At 38.8% G+C, this 25,716-nt stretch overlaps 2 protein-coding genes across 2 annotated transcripts; both read right to left on the bottom strand.

Annotated features, from left to right (window-relative positions):
• Positions 1-1,074: 1,074 nt before the first annotated feature.
• On the bottom strand, positions 1,075-11,855 carry LOC139119099 (lipoxygenase homology domain-containing protein 1-like). Its single transcript, XM_070682736.1, has 9 exons — positions 11,790-11,855; positions 10,516-10,620; positions 5,706-5,881; positions 5,084-5,173; positions 4,415-4,532; positions 3,808-3,971; positions 2,930-3,008; positions 2,123-2,195; positions 1,075-1,754 (listed from the first exon to the last, which is right to left on the bottom strand). The coding sequence occupies exons 2-9, from the start codon at positions 10,583-10,585 to the stop codon at positions 1,667-1,669; spliced, it is 858 nt and encodes a 285-aa protein (XP_070538837.1). The 5' UTR covers positions 10,586-10,620; positions 11,790-11,855; the 3' UTR covers positions 1,075-1,666.
• Positions 11,856-12,323: 468 nt separating this feature from the next.
• On the bottom strand, positions 12,324-24,255 carry LOC139119098 (lipoxygenase homology domain-containing protein 1-like). The gene is made up of 8 exons (XM_070682734.1): positions 23,528-24,255; positions 19,703-19,878; positions 17,696-17,785; positions 15,739-15,856; positions 14,727-14,890; positions 14,303-14,381; positions 13,484-13,559; positions 12,324-12,832 (listed from the first exon to the last, which is right to left on the bottom strand). Exons 1-8 carry the CDS (start codon positions 23,670-23,672, stop codon positions 12,745-12,747), a joined length of 936 nt encoding a protein of 311 aa, XP_070538835.1. The 5' UTR covers positions 23,673-24,255; the 3' UTR covers positions 12,324-12,744.
• Positions 24,256-25,716: the final 1,461 nt, after the last annotated feature.

The following is a 25,716-nucleotide window of genomic DNA, read 5'->3' as shown; positions in this document are numbered from 1 at the left end:
TCTACCCGGCCAAATACTGGAGTATCGTACGGGATGTTGGTATTTGCTCAAACCGATATCGTCACAGTCCATTCCGTCGGACGAATACGAGGCTTAGAATCAAACAGTGACCGTACTTGAATTGATGCCAGGGGCAAACATGTCGCTCCTGTGACTTTGAATATAGGTTAGTCGCATGGTCTTAAATCACATGGGTAAGGACAAGGTGCGAGTAAAGACAAATATCAAAGCGCGATGGAGACACCTTTGCCTTCGTGTACTAGCCGAGTCATCGTACTAGGTGCTGAGGTCATCAGAACTCGTTTATAAAGTCACTGATATTTTTGGCACACCAACAGAATACGTCTTCTGCATGTGTTAACCATTGCCCGTCTGAGGGCTTCTTCCATGATTGAGTAAATACAAACACATCCACTATAGGTTTGCGCTGAATGGCACTGATGTTAACCTGAGATCCTCATTAGCCTTTCCGTCATTAAAGCGTCTATCTGCCATTTTGTCTGTCTGCTAGCCAGCCTGCCTATCTATCTATAAGTCATCTGACAACGCAGAAACTGTCACTGTACCTGAACTAAAAACACTCTAGATACAACCTCAGCGTTCGAATGAGTTTACGAGATAGAAACCCTCGAAATCAGATATCTTGTCCTTTGACTGTTAGTAAAGGGCTCTTTGAAAATGTTGTGACTTTCCATCACGTGACATCATCTTTGAATCGTGCTGGCGTATATCACATGGTTTATTAACCAATTCGTCGGTGGGTGGCAAAACAGAGAAGTAGAGGGAATAATATTGATTTGCAAATATTTTAAGTGCAGTGACAAAGTTAGGTGAATAGATATTTGTTTTGCAGAACTTTGAAGCCAGGAAAAAGCATAATGGTCTATATTGAGGCACCATATTCCTACTTTGATTACGGACATCTTTTTTGAGTTGTTAGTGCAAAGTTTTTTGTTCTTGACACCGTAGGTAAAAATTTAGCCTCCGCTTCGGTTTCAGTAGTCCCAAGGTCGATAGCAAATTTTATGACATGTAGTGTATAGTCTATTAGTAAAAAGAGAAATACTAAATTAGTTTGGGCAAGGCAATCTGGGGTTTCTTAAGTTTAATGTGTTTCGATTGAACCATAATAAACAAATCGTGATACATTACTGGTTTTGTCGTCTGCTTATCCTAGCACATGTCATCAATAATGGCAAAAAATCGTGCGATACAGTTTCGGCTCCATGGAAGGAGACTAAATACAACAGACAAAATCTGCCATTTCTCGTGCTTTTTTCTATAGGGTATATTTTGATGACCTTTTCAAGGTCCTGACAGTTTGTGATACGACATAAAAGCAAGCGTCGATTACTTCGTATAACTTCATAACATTCTGTGTAACATTGGAAAACTATAACTAAATTTTAACGTGTTCGAAAGCACTTTAGAAATGATTGAAACAGTTTAAAAAATCGATTTTCTTAAACAAATGTATGATAATGTTCACGACGCCTAATACTACAGTTAAGTAAGAAATGTAGCTTTTTTCCGGTAAACGGAAGTATTTCAAATATGTTGTAAAATGATATTTCAGCTTAATCACGTAGATGGTATGCTCGTTCTGGTTGATTTTTGCTTGTTTCCCCTCTTTTCGAAGCAAGCCTGAGAATGTTATGTTGATGTCTTAATCGCTATCATCGTCCTCATCTTCTCCTTCTCTCATGCCGGCGCACTGTATCACTCTCTTCAACTTTGTTTCTTGGGATAACCACCTGAAATACACGAGAAAGTAAGAATTAATTTCACTAATATCATCCTGCCACCACTATTATGTGAGTCGTTATCAACATTATCGCAGGCATTATCTTCTTTGCCGTCCTTGTCGTCGACGTCATCATCATCATCATCATCATCATCATCATCATCATCATCATCATTACCATCATCATCATCATCATCATCATCATCATCATCATCATCATCATCATCCTAATCATCATCATCATCATCATCGTCGTCGTCGTCGTCGTCGTCATTGCCGTTGTCGTCGTCTCTTCCGTTCATTAATGCATCTCCATGAACACGCTTCCTCGTTACTATGACAACCGCCTCCGCAGCGTATCATCCAAACAATACTTACTGTGACAGTGGATGATAGTATTGATCTCCATTTGGTAATTTCACGATGACATGTTCCACATACCAATCATCTCCTGGAGGGAGAAAATGATTAGAAATCGTCTCAGTTCAACTATATTCGGTAAATGCGTATACTCATCTCATGTGACAAGCCGTGGTGTGTCACAAGTTACTGATCTCAAAACAGCGATCTGATTGGTCAAGACGTGGAAATAACAGCGCCATAATTGCGATATGGTGTCGTTGGAACATGCAGAAGATACAGAAATACCTACGTTTTGGCGTTTCGTGCGAGAACTTAAATATACTGTTATAACATAATAGGAAAAAGCTACCAAAGCGACGGGTACACCACTCGGTTTTGATTAGTTCACTTTACTCACTGTCGCTAGTGCACATATGTCGTTCACTGGCCAAATATTCGTGCAGTACCCGTCGACGACGGGGTCGGTTTATCATATACTCTTGTTCATGATTTTTGTTCTACATCTATCAGTAAAAAAATGCCGTGTTTTTTCAATTTCTAGTTGTCTTCATACGGTTTGACGTTTTCAAACGATTTTCGTATCCATTAAGTACGATTCTTTCCTGGGTCATTCAATTGCAAGTTCCTCATATCCACAAGAGACCTTCATCCTTCATAAATGTGACCTTTTTTCAGAAGAATGCAAACTTTAATAAATGAGCTCGGCATGTTTGCAGCTTTTTTGACAAACATAGACTCTCTATATTTGTCTGTGTTAAAGGTTATCTGTACGACAGTAACGATACATAATTGCAGAACAGTACTTTGACACACAAGCCTTACCTGACTTGCTACCAGTGTGTCCGATAAAGACTTTCTGAATTGGCCCAAGATCAACGGCTTTCATCTTGAAGGCGTCGCTCTGTAAAAGAAGCCAGAAAATTGCACTAAGTTTCCTTTCGCGTGGAAGAGCTGATGACGTCAAGGTCGCCCTCAAGCATAGATTGGCGGGCAGCCTGGGAGATCGATGGATTTATCGATTGAGTAATCTAGTGATTAATAGGATCATAAATAGCTACTTCATTGAGGGCAATTATTGAGACAGACAGTCGATATTGACTTCCATGATGGCGGGGACTGTTAAGAATCAAAGATACAAGAGGGAAATATTATAGGCAGTCACTCACACACGATGTAGGTCGGTCATACGGGGAGTGTAATATTCAAAGGGCAAATCAAGAATACGTCAGGTAAGATTTCAGAATGCAGTCTTCTCTCTGCTTTGTTCATTCTGTGGATCTAAGCATCCGTTTATCCCCGAATGTGTCGGACTGCAGAGACGAGAAGTCAATACCGACACAATTTATTTTCTCCGTTACTCAGAGTGGCGAGCTCTGAAGTCAAGTCCATGGCCATGAGACTCGTAATTTACAGATGTGGGCAAATATACTGGTCTATCACATCGCGAAGAAAACTCTTACTCTTTCCTTTGTCATATCGTTTTGTCCGATGTTTAGCATTGAGAGAGAAATCCGTGCAATAAAGTGAAAATCATGAATAATCGTGGAGTCCTTATTTCTAATCAGCGATATGTATGTTCTTATCGCCGATCTTAAACTGTGCCATGATAACATTATGTTGTATTAAGGAGAGAATGTTTTGGAATGAAATTTTATTTTCAACAGAATGATGTCACCAGAGAGCTATAAATATTGTAATACCTTTCCTTTCTTAAACAATACCAGCCTGCTTCCCTTGTAGACATTTTTGCTAAGCCAACGCTTTCCAGTGTCTCCGCGCTCACCATAAACCACGATCCACACGTCAGCACCAGTATCGGACTTCTTCTCTTTGCCTGTCTTCACGGTTACTTCATACTCCAGAACTATTGAGTACACGGACAGACAGACAGACAGACAGACAGACAGACAGACAGACAGACAGACAAAGAACGCGTGGTTACGATGAAGCGCCCCCATAAGTTCTGAGAATGAATTGCATCACGATAGCATGCAAATAGTGTTAAATACATTTATTGTACAAAAACTGTCACCTTTTAAAAATGAAAGTTAGGTCATTTTCACACTAACTTTGATTTTCTTTCGCAGATTTTGGCTTGCTTCACTGATTACGTGAGAATAACCATACACGGACGGCCTCTCCTGTGTTCACAATGACAGAGGTCTATGCTGGGCCAAAATAATATCATATCACAATGGCTTACATTTTCCGATCAAAACAGACGAAATTTGGTTAAGTTACCCGGTAAATCAAAACACCTCGTGACCATGGGCTTTAATAGCTGTCTAAAGCTAATCGCCCACTTACCTTCTAGACCCGAATCTCCTGCTGGGAATTCCTTGATGATAATTTTGTCACCTTTTTTGTTTGACACCCACGACTCGCACGGGAACACCACTTGACAGGTATCCCTCACAAGGGTTACCTTTAGCAATGCAAGAAAGAGAACAAGAGGGAAAGATAAATAGTTAAAAATTGGGATGAAAGGAAAAAAAAGACTGATAATTATAGGTTGAAAAATGAAAAGCGTCCACAGTGATCGAACGGTCATGTGTTGGTATTTATTTATTCAATGAAGACCAAAGGAAAATTTATTCTGAAGATTGCGAGATGCATGAAATTTGGGTGTTAACAAATATTATTACTTTGTACTTGAAGTAATTTGTGTTATTAATAACGCTCTGCTTTTAGTATCATGCACGTTACAATATCCCACGAGGACATATATATATATATATATATATATATATATATATATATATATATATATATATATATGCGACATGTTTATATATATGTATATATATGCGATCGCGACATGTTTATATATATATATATATATATATATATATATATATATGTGTGTGTGTGTGTGTGTGTGTGTGTGTGTGTGTGTGTGTGTGTGTGTATATATGCGTATTTATTTATTTTCCAATCGCTTGATGGCGCTCTACGTGATCGTGGTCTTTGTCTTACCTTTTCAAGATACCAGTCAGCATTCTTGCCGCTGTTGTCATGACGAACACGAATTTTGTAAGGTTTTCCAAACTCCGTCTCTATCTTTAGCTGGAAAAGGAAAATAATGATCAACGTTACAAGAGAGTAAACTCAATCTCAAAGGACATTCTGATGGTTGTCGTCTTGTTACTTTGCCGTCACAATGTCACCTTAATTGTTTTGCATTTCTGTGTACAGAAAGCCATAATCATGTCTGCGTTGATAGTGAGCATCTATCTATCTATCTATCTATCTATCTATCTATCTATCTATCTATCTATCTATCTATCTATCTATCTATCTATCTATCTATCTATCTATCTATCTATCTATCTGTAAATCTATCTGTAAATCTATCTAATGATCTATCTATCTACTGTATGTGTGCATGCATGCATGTATGTATGTACATGTATATAGGTAGGTAGGTAGGTAGGTAGGTAGGTAGGTAGGTAGGTAGGTAGGTAGGTAGGTAGGTAGGTAGATGGGTGGGTGAGTGGGTCGGTTGGTAGGTAGGTTGGCAGGTAGGAAGGTAGGTATATATGTAGGTAGGTAAGTAGTGTTTGCAAGAGGGAACGGAGTTATTACCTATGATACTTACTCCAAATTCAGAAATCGTCCCCGGTTGAAAATATCCACCGTCAGGTTCACCTAGCCTGACCTCGCCTGAACTTGAGTCCTCTCCGTAAATTTCGATGAATACCTGCGCGTTGGTTCCGCAGTCGGAGCCGACTTCACCAGTTTCAACGATGATTTTTGCAGTGTCTGATTTAACCTCTGATACGAAGAAAAGTGTGGGTGTTAAAATACAGACTTCTTCAGATCAACTCATGCGTAAATGCAGAACGTTAAGAGCTATCCCATCCCACGACAGAACTGAGATGTGAGTGGGCTATACGTTATACCGCCACCTGGAGGCACTCAGCGAAAAGTCGTGTAGTCATTGGTTCAGATTAATTCATTATATTGTTCCTTGTGTATGCATGCAGAATGAACAATTATATGCGATTCGAAGATTAGCATATAATTACTATATATTCGTTACATAAGAGAATTCCTTTGATTGACGCTTGTGTCACCAGGTGTTGAATGCGTATATATTGGTGCAAAGGTTTTTGTCTTCAGTCTCAGTCGAAACTCCACGATGTCCACATAAGTATTTCTTTTTATGTGTATATTCTCTAAATCTTGTGATGCAGTTTTATAGATCATGTAAGTCCGTTGCCTTTTGACAATGCGTTGTAAGGGGGTAATTGTGTAAATAAAAGTGGTGAGTTTTTCGAGGGTACACAGTACGCTTGTGGGGTGTGACGACCACCGCATATTATCGCTGTTGTGTATCATTTAATTATCAATTCTCGAAGTTCAGTATAGATTATTAAGATCCATCCCTTATCCATCACGGAAGAGAGATATAAGAGGGCCATACGTTATAGCGCCACCTGGCGGTAGCGGCAGAGTCGTCTCGTCAATTTGTTCCATATACCTAGGAAGCGTAATAAACAGAGGTTATTACCCAATATCGCCTGTTCCTGTGTCGTATCAGCATGAGTGTCATTTGTGCTGCGTTAGACACGAGACGAAGTCGAGTGTCTGACGCAGCACAAATGACACGAATGCTGATACGACACAAGGAACAGGCGATATTGGGTAATAACCGATTTATCATATACCCATGCCCATAATTTTAGGGAATATTTACTAATAGAACGAAAAACCTTTAATTTTGAGGCTTTACTTTATTACGCCTTGCGCATAAATATCAGAATGTTTATGTGAACAGGCTTCATTCATAAAGTATACGACGAAGATGTCAACATCACGCGCGACATCGCTGCAAGTCGTCCATATCTCAATGAAACCCAAGAAGAAAGACACCGGGATACAAAAATCGTCATACAGAAGGAACATTTTAAGGTGCAATATGCTATTACAACTGTAACCGATCAAAAACTGCTCAACTTTAAATCTATCCTGATTTCGATCGTCGTACGGCATGGAGCTCGCGCGGAGAGGGGACGCCATTTTGTTAGTTTACCTTTAGAGTTGCCATGTCAACAGTTGTCGCGCGCGCGACATCGCTGTCACGCCACGCGCTCACTACCTGTTCGGTGGAGACCGTGCACAGTGCCGGCGCCGTGCGAACGGCAGAATGTTTGCTAGAACTTGACCAAAAAATACCATGGGAAAACATTTCAAGACTCAACGTGATATTTCCGTATTTTGCAACCAGAAATACCCGTGTTCCTCGAAGCCCTTCAAGTTTTTACGTCGGCGACATCGCATCGCAGGCGGGGAGCGGCAGCCATTTTGTTGTTTACGTTGTTTACCAACAAACTGCTAATGTAGTTCGGGAAAACTCTAAAACTGATGACGTTCATCGTGCATATCTCGACGTTTATCGTGAAATATCACGGCTGATATTTTACGTTGAACGTCACTAGGATGTAGCAATATGGGCATGGGTATATGATAAATATCATGTTAAGTTTGATGTACATTAATTTGTTGTATATGTCACTTTACTATTCCATTTACACACTAGATTAAAAGTTCATCGATCTTTTCACAAGACGCGCTAGAGGAAACGACTAAATGTGGTACTTAGAACTATCGTTTGTTTGTCTTTTATATTTCCCAGACTGGTTGACTGTTAGCAATCAGTGTCTTGACGAATAAAAATAACTCTTGGATCAAACCGGGAACTGTTCTGATAATCACGATAATTTCATAATGCCAGTATTTCCTCAACGCCAAAGGAAACCTGTACCGTAGAGGGCGACTAGACAACCTATCGCTGTTGGACTAATATTCTTCCCCATCGGCAGATATGTGAACAGCGCCAAAAAATGTATGAACAAATCCGTTTCATAATTTGATATCTACTGACATAAAGGAAGACCGGTCACGACATGCGACATGCGACCTGCGACTTCAAAACTGCGACCTGCGTCCTGCGAGTTTGAAACATACGACCTGCGACTTCGGCATTTAGACCAAGGTGTAGGCCTAACCTGCGACTTCACAACAGCGACCTGCGTCCTGCGTGTTTGTCAAACTGCGATATCAGTCTTGATTTGTTCGCACCATTGCTCTGAACACGAGCCTGAAAACACGAGGGACACCATTGCACTATATTAAAACAGCCGGTTTACCGCATTCTCGCGACCAGAGCATTATTTTCGCACCGCTGGCCTACGCAAAAATCGGCCAGCGAAAGAATTCAACCAGCGATAGAAGTGCATGAAGCTGTGACGGTAGAGAATTCCACAAACGAAGAGCACAAATTTATTTTCCTTCTTACGAAAGGCAAACCGATCTGAAATAATGCAATAGCAATAGGGTTTTAAACGTCTACATCAGTGTTTAATAGTTTCTGGAACTTTTCTGCCTACATGATCTAAAATATTATATACACACAAAAAATAATATGTACATATTATAGTATGTACATATTAGGCTTAAAGACTGATAGGATTGTAGGAGGGTTTAATTATGTCCTGTTTTACAGTTTTAACTCGCGTTATCTATAAAGAACTTGAGTCGGTCTCTGGCTATTCATGGTTAGCAAATATGTTTGCACTTCTGTCAATATCAGTATTATTTTAACTGCTTTACTTTGCATATGTTATTTGTGTAGACAAATGTAGTCCGAAGTTAACCAGTAAGAATATTTTTATTTTTCCAATTACTGAACAAAAGTTGGATCAATTCGATTTTTTGAGGAAAAGTAAAAATGAAATTAGACGAAAAGATGGCAACATCCGATGATCAATCACTAGAGAATTGGAACAAAACTGGAAATGTTAGAAAATGAACGACAATAACTGAAAATTCGAATGTTTGCAATGACACTGACGCAGTTATGATACAGGGGGGACAACTGATGAATTAAACAGACAGCTAGATGGTTATACCACAGTGAAATGAGGATAAATACCAGAGATTTCTAAAAATCAAAAAGTTGTCGATAACATAAGGAAAGAAGCGAGGTAAGGCAGACGAAGAATATCTAAAATAATTTGAAATTATAATATAAACATATAAATGCCTATCACGTAGCATATTATTTTCCATGCATTAACACGGACTGTCAACATTTCCGTCATAAAATTATCTCTCCAGATGAAAATGAGTGTACTGGTGTGTACATGAATTGAGTTTTGCCAGACTTGGTGAACGATTTACCAAAGCGAAAGCAATGGCTTATTAAGTGATCGATGTTGAACGTTAAATCTCCTTTCCACGTTTTACCCTTTGAGCGCTGTAATTTTCTCCCACCAAATTTTAGTGCAAAATTTTACCAATTGTATGATTTTTTCTGTAATTTTTTGATAATTTTGGACCAAATCGACATCACATTTCATTGGCTACAGGTTTTTTCCCAATTTTTTTGCAAAAATTGGAGAAAAATTGACAGGGTTTATTATATAAAGGGGACAAAAATAGACTTTGGCGCTCAAAGGATTAAAGTTCACGCAAGACGCCTCCAATCTAATACTGAGGAAAACACCATGAAACGTTACGTGTTGTTGTCGCATGTCGCAGTTGTGAAGTCGCAGGTCGCAGTTTGACAAACACGCAGGTCGCTGTTGTGAAGTCGCAGGTTACACGTAGGTCTAAATGCCGAAGTCGCAGGTCGCATGTTTCAAACTCGCGGGACGCAGGTCGCAGTTTTGAAGTGGCAGGTCGCATGTCGCATGTCGTGACCGGTCTTCCATATGACATAGAAAGAGGAAGATGTATTTCCTGACAAAGTCAGACATTTTGTTCCAGGTGTTGGTCTATTCGACGTGTAAGTTTTAAGACCGTAGATGGCTACTTTGTTATCTTTCGCCTGTCATGGTGACAGTAAACTGATAATTCCAAACGTTAAACAACCATTCAGTGTTGATGGATCAAAGTCAGTATTAAAAAGACCAGCTTACAATGAGACTATGACCTGTGGAACTGACGATAAGTACAAAGAACGGTCTAGGCCTGATATCATCTATGACACGTGTTTTCTGTGTGGCTCTGTGTCCCTCTTTTGCAGTTTTCTGTACGATGACTGGATTCGTCGACGCGCATACCTATATTTGAGAAACGCTCCGTGTGTTTGATTCGCTCACAAAGGCTCACGTTTATGATAGGCAGGTATTAATTAAGTTATCGATAGATCACAGCGCTAGCGGCCTTGCGACAGCAATATGACAACTCTGAGACCATAAAACTCTTATTACGGTGTTAAACCACACTCCATCGAACACAGAATCATTTAAATCTTTCAAAAACTCGTAAGTATCCTCGGCATAGGGAGGGCACTAAATGTATAATCATCAATTATGCCTTCCAGAAGACTGCCGCACGTCTTCCCTTGCGCAAATTATCCTACTGAAGCTTCCCCTGTACTAGATCAATCACTTACTTACCGAAATCATCGAGAGGTGCACCGCAGCTAGCGCTCATCAAAAACGGAGGAATGCCACCAAATGCCGCCATTGTCGCAGTTTTCCTTCTTCAACCGAAAACAAATTCTGGAATCAGGACGGGAGGACAGAGAAGTGATAACCGACAGATCGTGGAATTGGAGCAGGCAGAGCAGTTACTCATTAACAGAAATATAGGGTTTGGCGAAGCTTCCCATCAAAACGGCGCTATCTCCGACTGGTGCTTCGCCTCCTTTGTCGACTAATGGGGTTTCACAGCCTAGATCTTCGCTAAACGGCGTGTCTGGTGATACAGATTCATTTTTTCCTTTTTTTTCTTCTTTTTTTGTATATTTCGTCACCAAAAAGCTCTATTCCAATAAAAATTGACCACTGGGATTTTAAACATTTTTCTTTCTTTGTCTGTTATTTTCAACATATTAAACGGGACACTGATGATTTAGTCAATATTGATTGACTGATATACTTCTTTGTGAACTTGACCTTTACGGGGTTCGGCACCAAGCCTATATGTCATCCCTAGAGTTCACAGTCTGTGAATCATGAGCAAATATATAGCTAATTTAGGTTGACAAGCATGGCAACAACGTCAGAGATTATGCCCGATTCTGACTAGGCCCTATAGCAGTTCATCCGAGAGCAATTTTCCACTGCATTCTAGAACAGTCGTAGATTTTTACATGGTGAAATATCACATCGTTATATCAAAATTGTATTTCTAAGGCCTAGATGGGGCTTGTATCTCTCATATCTGGAACTCAGAGGAACAAGGAAGTACGAAAACACCATGCAGAGATAACAAATAAATGTTAAACGTTGTGGTGCAGTGCATGGGTGATGTCGGGACAGTGATAGACTGTAAAATTCAACAGTAACCAACTGAAAATTTGATGCAATGACGTAAAATACAGATATGACTTATTTAGAGCCGGAAGATTCAGTCTTTGGAAAAGATTACCTACGTGACACTGCCTTGTACAACAAATTGAATTAGAGTGCTGCAGCTGTTAAAAATTATCATCTGTAACTGACTAAGCCCATTCACAGATAGTACCTAAAATTTAATATTAGATTAAAGTTCCTATTATAATTACTTGGAAATCAACCGGTTCAATGAATTACAAACAACTAAGCTGTAACATTCTTTTACATATTATTTCAATATTTTATAATATGCGGGTATGAAATATTGTCACTCCATCAAAGAGAAAAACTAATACACTGGGCATGTTTGCAGTTTTTAACGAAATACATACTAATATGTTGCGAATACATAGTTCCAGGTGGAAGAGACTGGGCGAACCAACAAGAAATAATTCACACTGTAGGTTATTGTACCCGGTAACAGGAACATGTGAGCTCTAAACTCATAGGAGGAAGAACAGAAACATGTATTGATGCCTTAGAGTGATAAAGAATCTCGAACTATTAACAAAAACTAAATGATCATGGTCGTTACAGAAGCGTTCCGCCTTGAATAAATTTTCAAGAAGAAGTTATTCTTATTTGAACTTCCTCCCTTCGTGGCCACCAGGAAGTATAAGTGCCACAAAGCTTAGTGAGGGAGGCAATGTCTTCCATGGCGCACGGAAAATATGTCGTTTATAACATCTTTTGTCTACCTCTGAGCAACAACTACAAACACGTATGCATGAAGAGTACTAATATTACAACTATAGAAAGATTGTTATATTTATCATTTTCACCCATAGGAATAACAGCCATTCTAAGGCTGTGTGAATAACTCTTTCACATTTCACGATTATAATATATGGAAATTCACAAAACACTTATGAAGTTTTAAAGTAAACGTTTATTGGTAGAATTTTCCAATCAGTGATATGTTCTCCATCTCGGTTTTTTCCAGTCCAGGCGTCATGTGTAATAAACTGGATATGAAACAAGAAATCACGAAGGGGATTCTTTTCATCGCCAACGAATCCTCGCTCACAAGTACAACAGACAGACAAACAATACAAAATTAAAAGACAAAAAAATAGAAAATTAATCCCTTCTCCAAGGCGCTATTTGGACTAGTGAGTAAAATGCAAGAGCCTGCATTTTTTTCTTCTGGACGATTTGGTTTTCAAGATGAAACAAGTCAACAAAAATACAAAAAACTAAAAGAAAGTGCCCTTGATAAACGTATTTCAGATACACAACAAGCTCTCTCTCTATACAGTCGTGGTGCGGCGGTAGAGGGCGCCTTGTTTAATCATCATCGCTGTCGTCAGCAACATTTCTTACACCTCCACACTCTATCTTTCTTTCTTTCCTGCCTTGTTCAACACCAATCCATCTGAAAGGAACGACATCATCAAACATGGTTTAATTTGTGTAATAAAATAATGCAATAAAACCTCAGACGTTCCTGGGACAATTTGATTTTACACTCAGCCAAAGCTAAGCGTCATGGCTTTGTTCAGGTAGTATGCGCCTTGAAAGTGAAGACTTAAACATTTGCTCAATTTTTTCTCAGAGATTCTTTCAATCAATCTCTTTCAAAAGCAAGAAAAAAATGTTGATGTCACCGTGCAAATTCTGGTACTAGAGAAACAAATAACTAAAAATTTACTGATATTTGAAATTCAAAATGGCCGCCGTCCCTCTGATAGCCCTATGGAGAAAAATAAAATTTAAAATTTTCAAAAAATTAAATCTGTGAAAAGTTTTCTTACACCAAGAGCTTTAAAATGAACCCCAACAAGTAGTACGGTATATCGGAAAATAATTGTAAAAGTTAGAGATATCTGTCCACGAAGCGCGTTCTACCTTAACTGAAATAAAAATTGAAGCTCCAAGCAGCGTTTTATATGCGACAATAACCAGTTTTGTGGCTGCAGATGTCCAACAGAGAATAAGACATTTGCCCCTAAATATTTCCTATGTGGGAAGGAAACAGTCGCAATACTAGAATACTGAGCTGTGAATAAACCTGGGCTTCACTTACTTGTTGCATGGAAACCAGTACATTGGGCCCTCATTCGGTGTCTTCACAACCACGTGTTCTAGGAACCAGTCATCACCTGCACAAAAATTATAAGAGAAGCGATTCTTTTTTGTTAGGCAATGCGTCAGCAGACTGAGTTACAATGACTTTTTCACATTTGTACAAGAAACTCTTTAAAATGTGGTTCATAATCCAACAAAAACTAAGTGTATGTTGGCTATATTGATGGCGTAATGGGCAAACATTATGAAGACCCTACTGTAGAAAAAATGGTAACTTGGAATTACTTTGTCCGTGACTTTTGTGTCACATGTTAAAATAAGCATAAAAGGAGCCTGGACAATATATCCATACATGCATTGAGCATATGATCATCATAGCTAGCTGTAACTTTCTGAGTATTTCTTTCTATTCCAGAAAACGAGCACGTGTTCGTATCCTTCTCCTGAGGTATGTTTAAAATAAACAAAGAAATGTTAAGTACAAAGAAAGTGTCTAAAATTTTATAGCGGGCAGTTTGACTCGATCTCTGGAGTGGAACAAACATTGCTTTATAAACAGAACAAAAATAACAGAAAAGCAGCAAATTTACAGCTTGTAGAATGTTCAAATAAATTATATTTCAAGTCAAGGTGTCCATAACTCAAATTACACGCGTCACGGCATTACACAACGATCATTGGTAACACATATCACAACATCGTTGAAATAGTAGGCGTGTACCTCCATTCACTTCATGGTCATGTACTTGATTCCCCGTTCAGACGTCTGCACATTCGCTATGATGCTAGATATTAATATCTACAATGTTTCACCAACCTTTCTTTGTTCCATCGTGGCTCACGACCACGTGAGTGAGTTTGCCCAGATCAACACCGGTCATAGAAAACTTGTCACTCTGTGGAGTAATGAATTTACAAACAATTACAGTGTCGTTTTCTGAAACATTCCCCTTTTTAGTACGTTGAAACTTCACAATGTTCACTCACGGTGCGAAAGAAAGAGGGGAAGGGAAGTTTGGGGGACGTAAAGATATATGAGGAGGAAAAAAGAACGACGAGGGAGTGGAAGGGGAGGGGAGGAAGAGATGTGGACATACGGATTTAAAATTACATATACAATGACGAGGAAGATGACGTGGTAATTAAGAATGGGGGCGCAGTGTAAATAGGTAGATTTGTTGGGGGTTGGGGGGTTGGTTTTTTGTGTGATTTTTTTGTACGACCAATATTGACATGAATACCTTTCCTTTCTTAAATTTGTCGAGACGTCTTCCGAGGTAGACGTTACTGCTGAGCCATCGCTGCCCACTGTCGCCTTTCTCGCCGAAGACTTTGATCCAGACGTTGGCATCCGTTCCCCCGTTCTTCTCTTTGCCGGTCTTCGTCACAACCTCATATTTGAGAACTGTGAGGCAGAGAATGTCTCATGAATTGTGGGCGTATAAACTTTACTTTCACAGCGCGCACGATTCATTTGTCATTGAGAATCATGAGGTGTGATCTCAACAAATAATATGTTGCATTAGAATGATGGCACTGACAGTTTTGATACTGTCATCTGTGTGGCAAACAGACGAGTGACTGATTCACGAATTGCACGTGGCAACTTACAAACAATGTGTAGCAACTAATTTATTCGTGATAACAATAAATATTAAGTACACTGCTGCAGCATATGTTCTCGATTACAGTTGGCACTCCATGAAAATGTTTTGTTTATTAATTTGAATGGGCAAAGTGCTCTACTGGCGCATAAAGCGTCGTTTCACGTTGTTCAGGTGTTTGGTCACACAAAGCTTGCTGACTTTTATTTGAAAGAGTTTGTGTGTGCACTCGCAGGGAACTGAAAGTGTAAATCGGTTTTGTGGCAATCTTCTTTGTCATAACTCTAGGACGATACTGGCCTCACATCTTTAAAGCAGAATGTGTCATGGGGACGGATTTGCCGACTTTCAAACCTTTACAACTGTATTGGCCTACCGCTGGTCAGGTCTCATTTTGAGAAGCTTGCGGAGTAACTCAAGTTTTCATCGGCTTATTTTTGTCCAATCGGGTTAGCGCAGGGATGGCGGCCATTTTGAATTTCAAGAATCGTTAAATATTGGGTAATTCTTGTCTCAAGTACCAAAATTTGCACAGTGACCCGTAATTCTTCCCTTACGGAAAGGTTTAGCAGAAGTAAAGGTCTTCAAATTTCGAGGCAAGTACTACTTTCATCCAGCTATGTCCCAAATCTATCAACTCCATTCTTACTTTCCAATCCTGAGGCCGTTGATGGCGCTTCCTGGATGATCACTTTACTTCCTTTTTTGTTCGACAACCACGTGTTCAGGGGAAACTCCAGCGAGAATTCTTGTCTCTCTAGAACCACCTTTATCACAGAAATTGGGGGAAACACAATAAACGTGCAGTTTAGGAAGTTTCCAATAGACTATCATACAGCATTATCATGGACTTGACGATAAAGTTTATTTCTGTACAAACCTTAAACATAGGGCCAAAGTCCCTGAAGCTACTATACACATGGATACAAAATTCAGTATTTCCTGACTGTATGAAATTATCTCACTAAGGTCATCCTAGGGACTTGTAAACCAAGCACACTGAAGAGACAAATGTTTGAAACTTAAGAAGTTCAAGGTCATCAAAAGCATTATAAGGAACATGTAACACTTTCATTGCACTGTGTACACAGATTGCATAATTGCTATAAATAGCACATGAGGAATCTTACAGCCCAGCTTTACCATAAAAACCCTATCACTTTGACCACTCTTTTAATTGACCACTCTATTTTTTTCCTCAAAAAGTAATTTTATTTTATTCTTACAAGTCAAATGTAAATGGAAATTAGAACTTTCTCTATCTCTATTTATTTGACCAACCTGTCATGACAAACTATTATGAGCAAGTTTTAGATAACATACAGGGCACAATAAATGACGGTTCAGAATATGTCAAAGTTGGGATTCAGGAAAGTTGCCTTTACATGTTTTAATCCTCCAAGATGGCAAGCATTTCACTATGAACTGTCAAAAAAAGTTGAACTTTCTGATAATTCTATGCTAAAATTATTTTGGCTTTGATGATTTCCTAATTAATTCAATTATTTAAAATCATATTAATCATTTTTTTTCTGGGTGAATTGATAGGGTTTATACAGTACAAGAATTACATACAATGTAAGTCAAATTTTGACCAAAAATGACCAAAAAAATTCCTTAAAAATACACATTTGCATATTTCATCACAATTTGAACAAATCTAAGTTGGGTTATCCCTAGGGACCTGTATATCAAATAACAAAGCTCTCTGACCAGCAGTTATGAAGAAGAAGATTTTTTACCAAAAACGCCTTCTTTGGCATTAATTTGCCTATTTTCAACAATATCAAAAAATTAAAAAACTAAGTTTCTCAAAATCATATTTTTCATCTACACAACAAATATCAAGTCAGTAAGTACTGCGGTTCTCAAGATATTTGAGTGGACGGACGCCTCACAAACGGACATACATACATACATACATACATACATACAGACTGACGACGGACGCCGGACGGATACCCATCCCAATAGCTTCTATAGACTATAGTCTATAGTAGCTAAAAAAGTGACAACATATTTGAACATTCAAGTTTCAATTCCAGATAGTCGCGTGCTTTCTGAAAACAGCAGGACCAAAGTATTCCTTGGTTCATATTCTGGGTTTCATCTACAGCATCATAATTTTGCGAATCTGTATTTGTGTACCTTTATTTATTTTATCTGATTGAACCCACCATTACAAGGGGTCAAAAAATTATTCGCAATGATCATTTGAAAATATGTCAGACGGGGATCAATTGGAGAAAATGCTGTAAAAGATGAAATTGAATTAAATAGAAGAAATTCTGATTCCAAAGATTAATATGTGAAAAAGAAAATAAATTACACGCTTTTAGTCTGACTTCTAGTTTCAAAGCTTCGTCCATTCTTAAATTTTCAGCCAAAGTAGTCAGATATTTTACGAGTTATTTTGACCATGATGCACTGCCGTTATCAGCATGAAATAATCAAAGTTGTCAGATATTTTACGAGTTATTTTGACCATGGGACATTGCCGTTATCAACATGAAATAATCAAAGTTGTCGTATGTGACTAGCATGCAGTAATTCAAATCTGACTTTTCCGTTTTTATAGCTTGTTTACTAGTCGAAATTCTACTCACCTTATCGACGAACCAATCAGCTTTCTTACCGCTGTTGTCATGGCGCAATCTAATTTTGAACGGCTTTCCTATGTCATCGGGGATTTTCAGCTGAGGACACATAAAAGTTGTCACTGTCAGTGTTCTATGTGATGATTTACTAATGATAGCAGATGCACTTGTTTTCAGTGTTTTTGATAAAAGGATTATTCGTGTAACTGTAGTGTGAATGAATAAATTAGTCTTAAGAGCAGAATTCTAGCTATGGTTAAAACACTAATTCGTCTCAGTGACAGATATGCTGAGTCTCAAACTTTTACAAAAGATTTTGGTCTACCAATTGTGGGGGTTCATTCTAAGCTTATGGAAAACTAAAAGTTTTCACCGGCTTATTGTTGTGAAATAGAAAATTGCATTATTCCGCTACGTCATAGAGTTAATACACTGGCGGCCATTTTGAATTTCAAGTGTAGGTAAATACTGGGTAACTTACTGTCTAGTCCCAAACTTTGCACAGAATTTCGAATTTACAAAGAATTTTATTTGAAAGGGAATATTTTACATTTATTGAAAATTTCAGCAAACATTAATGTGCTTCAATTTCGAAGCGCGTACTACGATAAAAGAACAGACAATTATTCAAACGACAACGTTTTGTTATCGCAAGAAAAATTTGAACGGTGACCGTTTTACCTATTTTGTGCAGTGATCTAAACCAGTTTTGCACTAACCAACCTATGAACCCTGTGTACCAAATGTAACATGCAACACATTACTATAATTAGTGTTTGGTGTGTGTTGGGTTAAAAGATTCGACGTACAACGTTCATTGTCCGAACACTTTGCACAGTCATTGGGCAGACTTAGGGAGCCGTCATTATTTACGGCCGGGGGGTCGGAGGAATCTGAGGGGGTCACTCAAAAATCTGAAAGCTACAAAGGGGGTTGCTCAAAATGTTGAGAGAAAGAAGGAGGGTACTCAATATTTGGTGCAAATGAATTGAAACACCTCTCAGATTGCCCCATTTCACACATCAATTTCTCAAAATTTTCGATGCGAGAGGAGGGACAACCCCTCGTGCTCTCCCCCTCGGGTTGTTCTCAGAGTTTTACTTAGTAAGAATGCAAATTGAAAACACCTCTCAGATTGCACCAGACCGCACCATTGCACACATCAGTTTCTCAAAATTGTTCACTCAAGGGGACAACCCCCCTGACACTTTCCCCCTCAGCCTCCCGCGTGTTCTCCCTTGTACTTTCAAATTCTGCCCAGTCAGATATCCTAGTGAAAACTCTGTCATGATACCCATCCAAAGTAAACAATACTATATGGTCGGATACTGGTTATAGCGTGAGCTTTTATATCTAGATTTTGTTGCGACTTTGATTGTCATTTTGTTGCGGTCATCTTTTTCAACAGTCATGACGTAACCGATGATAATCTAGCAGGACACATCAGGATTTGAAAGGTCTTTACTATTCACTGTATTTTGTAAATATTACAAATACATATTACATGTATTGATATTTAACTTTTCTCAGGGGGACAATCAAAATTTCTGTGTTAGAGGGGGTACGCAAATTCAACAGGGTTGGCAGGCTGAATATTCGAAATTTCAGAGTTTCCGATGAAATTCCTCCGACCTCCAGCCCCCCTCCCCCCCCCACAGGCAGTAAATAATGACGGCTCCCTTAGGGCGTGCACTCAAATGCCTAATTGAAACTGTTCTTGTCCCAGTTTTTGTGCCAACCACGGCTGTCTCCCAAGACACGCTAAACTCTGGAGACAAATTATAGTCATCCAAATAACTTTGATCAAAGGGTATTGAGGTACGAATCCCTGCAGTATGCTGTACACCTTACATGATGCATGGGACAAACCAACGAAAACCTCGTGAAAATCTAAGACTTGACAACTGTAAAACCTCGTCACGTTTTACACTGAATCCGAAGTCAAACCAACACATGTACTTGCCATGATCAAGGACGTCGAGGTCAGAGGTCACTATCTCGAACCTTATAACTCACCCCAAATTCAGAAGCACCGCCAGGTTCAAAGTAACCGCCATTTGGATCGCCGAGTTTGATTTCACCGGTGCTTCCCTTCTCACCGTAGATTTCAATGAAAACCTGTGCATTGGTACCGCAGTCCGATCCCTTATCGCCCGTCTCGATCCGAATCTTGGCCGTTGTATCATCAAGTGCTGAAAGGCAAAGAACCCCCGAAGATTAAATTTAACAATGATAACGCAAATATCATGTGGTTGGGGCTGAGGTGTGTTGTGTGAGTTTTCTAGAGGTCGCAGAACAGATGCAGTAGAACAGTGTGTGACACGTTTATTTCTGGTATCTAGTCTTCACTGAAGACATGTAATCAAATTTCCATGACGGTCAAACACAGCTTGTGGATGTCCACCGGGTGGGGTGGGGGTGTACATGTACTCCCAATATTTTCATATGGGGTGTCACTGTATAATGATATAAGGTCTCCATATATTTTTCAGTCACCTGTAAATTATCCAAATGAAGAAAAGCTTCATGTATTATCTTCAGAAAATATTTATAAAGTCTGAAATTTTGCCATTTATTTACGTAAAGCCTTTCATAGACGAGAAATGTGTCCCCATACTGTTTTAACTTAATAACATTTGTAACCTTTTTCTAAGTGAAACACGTATAAAATTGTACAATTTATTTGCTGGCTTTGTTATATTTTTGTCACTGACCATCTCCTGTTGTGTATTTTGTTCAACTGAAACGTACCATGGGCTGAGGCCTTGTACTGAAATAAAATGAACTGAACATATGGGGTTTATTCCAAAAATGACTAAATGATATAGGGATAATCTTGACAAATTTGAGTATATTCTATTGCATGCGAAGGGTTTTCCTAAAGCCCTGGGACATTCCCCATGTTATCAACCCAGGTTGAGGATTTTTTTTTCGGAAGAAAGCGACCTATTTCGGGTCGGCACATATTCGTACACCTTTCTATGGGAGTATCCCCCGGGGGTGGATTTCACTCAAGAACATTCCTAAATTTGATTCTATAAGTTTATATCACTTTATCAGTTTATATGGAACGGAAGAGCGGGCGTCGTTATGTCATGAAATTTCGTCCTCATAACCCATTTTCAATGGTTCACTTGTTCCAGCTTTACGCGAACTAGTTGCCAATTAAATCTCCAATATTAACCAAATTCGGTAAAAGAACCACACTTGTTTTGGATAATGCTTAAATACCGGGAATATTTTCATGTATTTAGGTATGATAGCGGATGTATTCATGTCTGCCGCAAACAGATTAACAAGTATCATCACGCCGATAAAGTGTTATCTTGCCATCTCTCCCGTCTAATCAAGTAATGTCCTTCCATGACCCTTTTTTGAGGTAGCCTCGCACACATGATCTCCATTCATTACCTAGATATGTCTCTATTAACAATGCGAGAATTACTAAACATGTTGGTTTGAGTTGCAAAATTTGTATCTCATGGAAATTTACTCCGCGATGCTATTTTTCATTCTGGTATGTTCTAGAGGCACGTAAAAGTTCTTTTTTTTAATTCTCTGGAAAAGTAATTCTTAAAACCTGCAAATTATTTTCTTCATCGGAGCTCATCAAACAGGTTAGCTTTGAGAAGTAAGGTGATTATAACTCAGACAATTTATTCTCTGAGATTATCTTAGGCACCATTTTGATTGACGTCATTGGTTTTATAGTTTCTTTATGGTTCTGAATAAAGTGACGCATTGCGTTTCCCTCGTAAGTAAATTTCATGTAATAGTTCAATTGAAAAAAAGGATTCGAGCAAAATCACGGTGTACAGCGGTACAGTTAGTGGAGCGAGAACAGTTAAAATTATTCCGAGTATTAAAGGAAGAGTTTCACGTCAACGTAAATGTGAAATATGGTTCAACATCACTATAGTCTTTTAACCAAATGAATTTATACTTTGCGCTGAGGTTGAAACTTAGATCCCTACCAAAAAAAGACAACATAAATTACATTGTATGGTAAATAGATCAATCAATCAATCAATCAATCAAAAATATTTATGACACGTCAAAATTTATAAGCAACATTATGTTGTTCTTAGAGACGAGGTTGAGTCAGTATACGTGACATGTGTATGCCTCGGCGAAAAAAATAGTTTATTCTAATTTATGCTCGAAGCTGTTCACAGTGGATGCTTGTCGAATGTCTCAGGCCGAGAGCTAGGAATTCCAAAGCACGGGACCCCAGATTGGAAAGCCCCTCCTCAATTTGTTTCAGTCTACACTGAGATACTCATCTAAATAATGTCTACTACACCTACTATAGTTGTGTTCTAAAAAGTCGTGCTTACTCATAAATCTCCGCACTCAACCAACGTTAAATATTCTTCCTTTGCAAAAAGCAATTCTTTTTTATTTCAGTTAATGACAAATATTTCGAAAAAGGGGTCCCTGCTCATATTGCAATTCCCTTCGATACTCTTATCTTACTATTTTACAAATATTTTAGTGGGGGCATTGCAAGTTGTCTCTGAGTGCGCCGTCTCAAAGGATAATGAGGTCAACCATTGGAACTTTGGAATACTCGGTGAAAAATCTTCATGACATCATGAGTATACGTGGGTGACGTGGCCTGCATGGGGTGGGTAAAGAGGACGCGGTGTGGGGAGACTGCATGACCTCATCCGCAAAAACCTGTGTGGTTAAGCATGTGCCAGGAGTGGCAGACGGTGTCCCTAATTCATCATAATTTAATATGATGGCATTCAAGGAGAACAGCGTTTTTAACCTGGCAATCTTCCAGCCAGCAAAAACCACGAATTAAGAGACAATTTGCAACATAAGAATCAAGCAACTATAGAAGGCAAAACTAGAAATTGGTCACACCTGTCGACCAGTATTACAACTGACGATCAAAATCCCAATTGACTGTCGTTGAAAGATTTCTTTCTTTAATTAAAATAATATGAATAAATCATACAAGGCATCGTACTTGAGTAACTGCGCCACATCTATTCCCCCAGGAAGACTTCCGAAGTCAAACTCATAAGAAATGAACTACTGTATAAATCTTCTAATAAAACGAATGATAGCAGAAAACTGATTCACATTTATCCAAATATAGTTGGTGTTGTCGCGCTTTTTTCGCTCGTCGTGACGTCATAGTTCTTGTCTCCATCAGTGAAGTTAATTTTGTATTAGGATTCTGACCAACATGAACAAAATCATCATTTTAAGATATGGCAAATAGAAAACGATTTGTAGAAAAAGAACGCCCATTCTCCATAATTATTTGCGTGTAACAGGTTTCATGAGCCTTTCAGTCACATTGTGGCCATAATAATATTGCAGCGACTTCAAGTTACTCTACTGCAATGCCTCGTGGTCAATCCTTTGCGAAAAATGCCACGATAGACTGATAATGTCTTCAGTCAACATGCCCACGACATGCGTAACCCTTTGAACTCACTAATAATCAGAACTATCTGCGGTGCGCTTCTTTTATGTGTAATTACAGATAAGAAGCGTATCAATCAGGGGAGATAGTACCACTTTACACGGTAAATACAAGGGCATCTGGTGTAGATATCTGGGTTAATTTTTGAACACTTTTGTCATCGTGTCAGTCTAATTGACACAAACATGGCCGCCAAATTTAAGGTTGCCAGGCAGTGATACCTAAGTAACGCGTACAGCCTTGTTCAATAAATACAATAATATATCGAGATTTTGATCGCTGAAAGTCATTTTATGGAAGTTCAAAGCAGCGTTTTGTTTGAGGAAGAAAGAATGAATTCTTGACTTTGTGTATAAGCTTAATGTTCGCCTTACTTCAATAGAAGGAGACGCACTTACGCATTTGGTCGGCTGATATCTGTGCACGCATCGCCATCATCATATAGGCCATTTGGGGGTTCATTTGGCCAGGCTGAAATCCAGGGGGCATCTGTCCTCCTTGGAAGGGAGGGTAGCCTCCTCCTGCACCTCCGGGTTGTGCCATCTTTCAAACCGTTCGAGCGACTGCACACAGATCAAGACACCAAACTATCGTATCAGCCTCCAATGATATATACAACGCGTAGGTATACGCTAAATATTTTGCCTTCGAAGGGATCCCGTTTAATCTCGCGAGATACCGACCACCGGCCGATTCAGAGTCAGAGTAAAGGGTTAGGCCTATCTCGGTCAATTAAAAATTAATCAAACAAAGTACGTTACCATAGAAACTACTTGCCCTAGACACCATTAAACAGTAAAGAGTTTCCTATACTCATTTCGCTGTGTATTTTTGCTTTTCTGAGATTTGAATCTTTCACAGATAACAGAACGTTGACGAAAGACTCGTAAAGAAATCAAATAGTATGGAACCGAGCAAGGAAAGTCCTTGCTATGAAGAACATCGTACTGATTTGAAGCTTTCACCTATGCTTGAAAATTATAGGGGCCCAAGCCTATCGGCTGGTATTGGCCTCTATAGGGTTCGTTTGGGTTTTCCTTCTTTCTTCTTCCGTCAATTCTCTGCCAGCCTAGATCCAGATCTTGAGAACCGCTACATGTACACTTCCCAAACTTGGCATAGTGTTCAGGGCCAATGAGGGGTGGTTCATCTAACCCTTGATTGTTTAGTCACGTGATCTATCGGCCATATTGGATTTTCCCAAAACCCGTATAGAAGCATCTACTAATGACCTTTGGGTCAGGTCCATTTGAAATTTGGTGTGTAGCATGCACGTTCTCTGTTCTTTAAAATTTGACTATAAAATAGTTAGCGGTCACATGAACTTGGCCATAATATTGGATTTTCAAAAAATCCAATTTAATCTATAAAAATCTTAAACTCTAGAACCAACAGACCATTTGAATTGAAATTTTGGTCATGTCATCACAAGTGCAAGTACTATCAAGTTTGCAAAACGCATATAGATCGGCCCCCGTGGTTTGGCAGCCATATTGGTTTTTGCGAAAAACCTATTTTAACTATGGAATAATGTTCAAATACTTGTGTTCCAAAAGCAATGACCATTTTGACAAAAAATTTACTCATATCATAACTGATGTGAGTATTTTCAAGTATGCGAAAGGCACTAGGATCGGTCTCGTGGTTTGGCGGCCATATTGGTTTTTGCGATAAAACAATGATAACCATTGGATAATGTTCAAAATACTTCTCCAAAACTAATTCACCATTTGAACTGAAATTTTACTCATACTATAACACAGGTGTGTGGATATATAGGTATGCAAAGCGTATGTGGATCAGGCACGTTGTGTGGCATCCAAATTGGTTTTCGTGAAAAACATATAATTACAAGTAAATAATATTCAAAAATGTTCGTCTCCAAAATAAGCGCGCAAATTGACCTGAATTTGCCTAGTATCACCATTAGTGTGTGTGTTTTAATATTTACATAAGGCGTTAGGATCAGTCATGTGGTTTTGCGGCTATATTGCATTTTGCCAAAAAACCTACGATAACCATGGAATAATGTTCAAAAATCTTCTCATCCAAACCAATGCACAATTTGAACTAAAAGTTTACTCATATTATCACTAGTGCGCGTACTTTAGTATATCTCAATCACTACTCAACTGCTTGGGTCCTGGTAATAAAGCTTGCAGCTTTAATTTTCGTTTTATAATTTCCGTGAGCTTAATGATATACTGTGGGGGTGCTCTCAACTGCCGCCTCTTAGCATTTTTCAAGTTATCATTTAAAAATTAATGGTGAGAAAACCATGATGTGCAATTTAATATTAAACTGGCCAGGTAACTTCATCACCGATCGTTTGCATATAATACTGTTACAGCCTGGTACGGCTGTTTGCAAATATAAATTACTCAAATTCTGTAAAAAGACAAGATATTAGAATTACTGCGAATAAGAGGATTTGTTTTCCTTTAAAACCGACCATGATGAAAGTACTGTTTAAGATAATGTCGGTGTGTATTGCTGTAGGCTCAAGATCTCACTTGTTATATTTGACTACAAAGTCCGGTTCAAGCAAGGTCATTGATAACATTGAAAAATTATATCTCTCAAACGA

This window comes from Ptychodera flava, chromosome 19 (assembly GCF_041260155.1).
Source record: "Ptychodera flava strain L36383 chromosome 19, AS_Pfla_20210202, whole genome shotgun sequence".
NCBI lineage: Eukaryota > Metazoa > Hemichordata > Enteropneusta > Ptychoderidae > Ptychodera > Ptychodera flava.
The sequence above is the reverse complement of the archived record's forward strand: the minus strand, read 5'-3'. Positions and strand labels throughout refer to the sequence as shown.

Coding starts and splice junctions, on each gene's coding strand:
- LOC139119099 (XM_070682736.1), bottom strand. CDS start 10,585: ATGGCGGCATTTGGTGGCATTCCTCCGTTTTTGATGAGCGCTAGCTGC. Junction 5,174..5,705: donor GGACGATTTCTGAATTTGGA/GTAAGTATCATA, acceptor TTCCTTTTCCAG/CTAAAGATAGAGACGGAGTT. Junction 3,009..3,807: donor TATTGTTTAAGAAAGGAAAG/GTATTACAATAT, acceptor CTTCTTTTACAG/AGCGACGCCTTCAAGATGAA.
- LOC139119098 (XM_070682734.1), bottom strand. CDS start 23,672: ATGGCACAACCCGGAGGTGCAGGAGGAGGCTACCCTCCCTTCCAAGGA. Junction 17,786..19,702: donor GCGGTGCTTCTGAATTTGGG/GTGAGTTATAAG, acceptor ATGTGTCCTCAG/CTGAAAATCCCCGATGACAT. Junction 14,382..14,726: donor ACAAATTTAAGAAAGGAAAG/GTATTCATGTCA, acceptor ATTACTCCACAG/AGTGACAAGTTTTCTATGAC.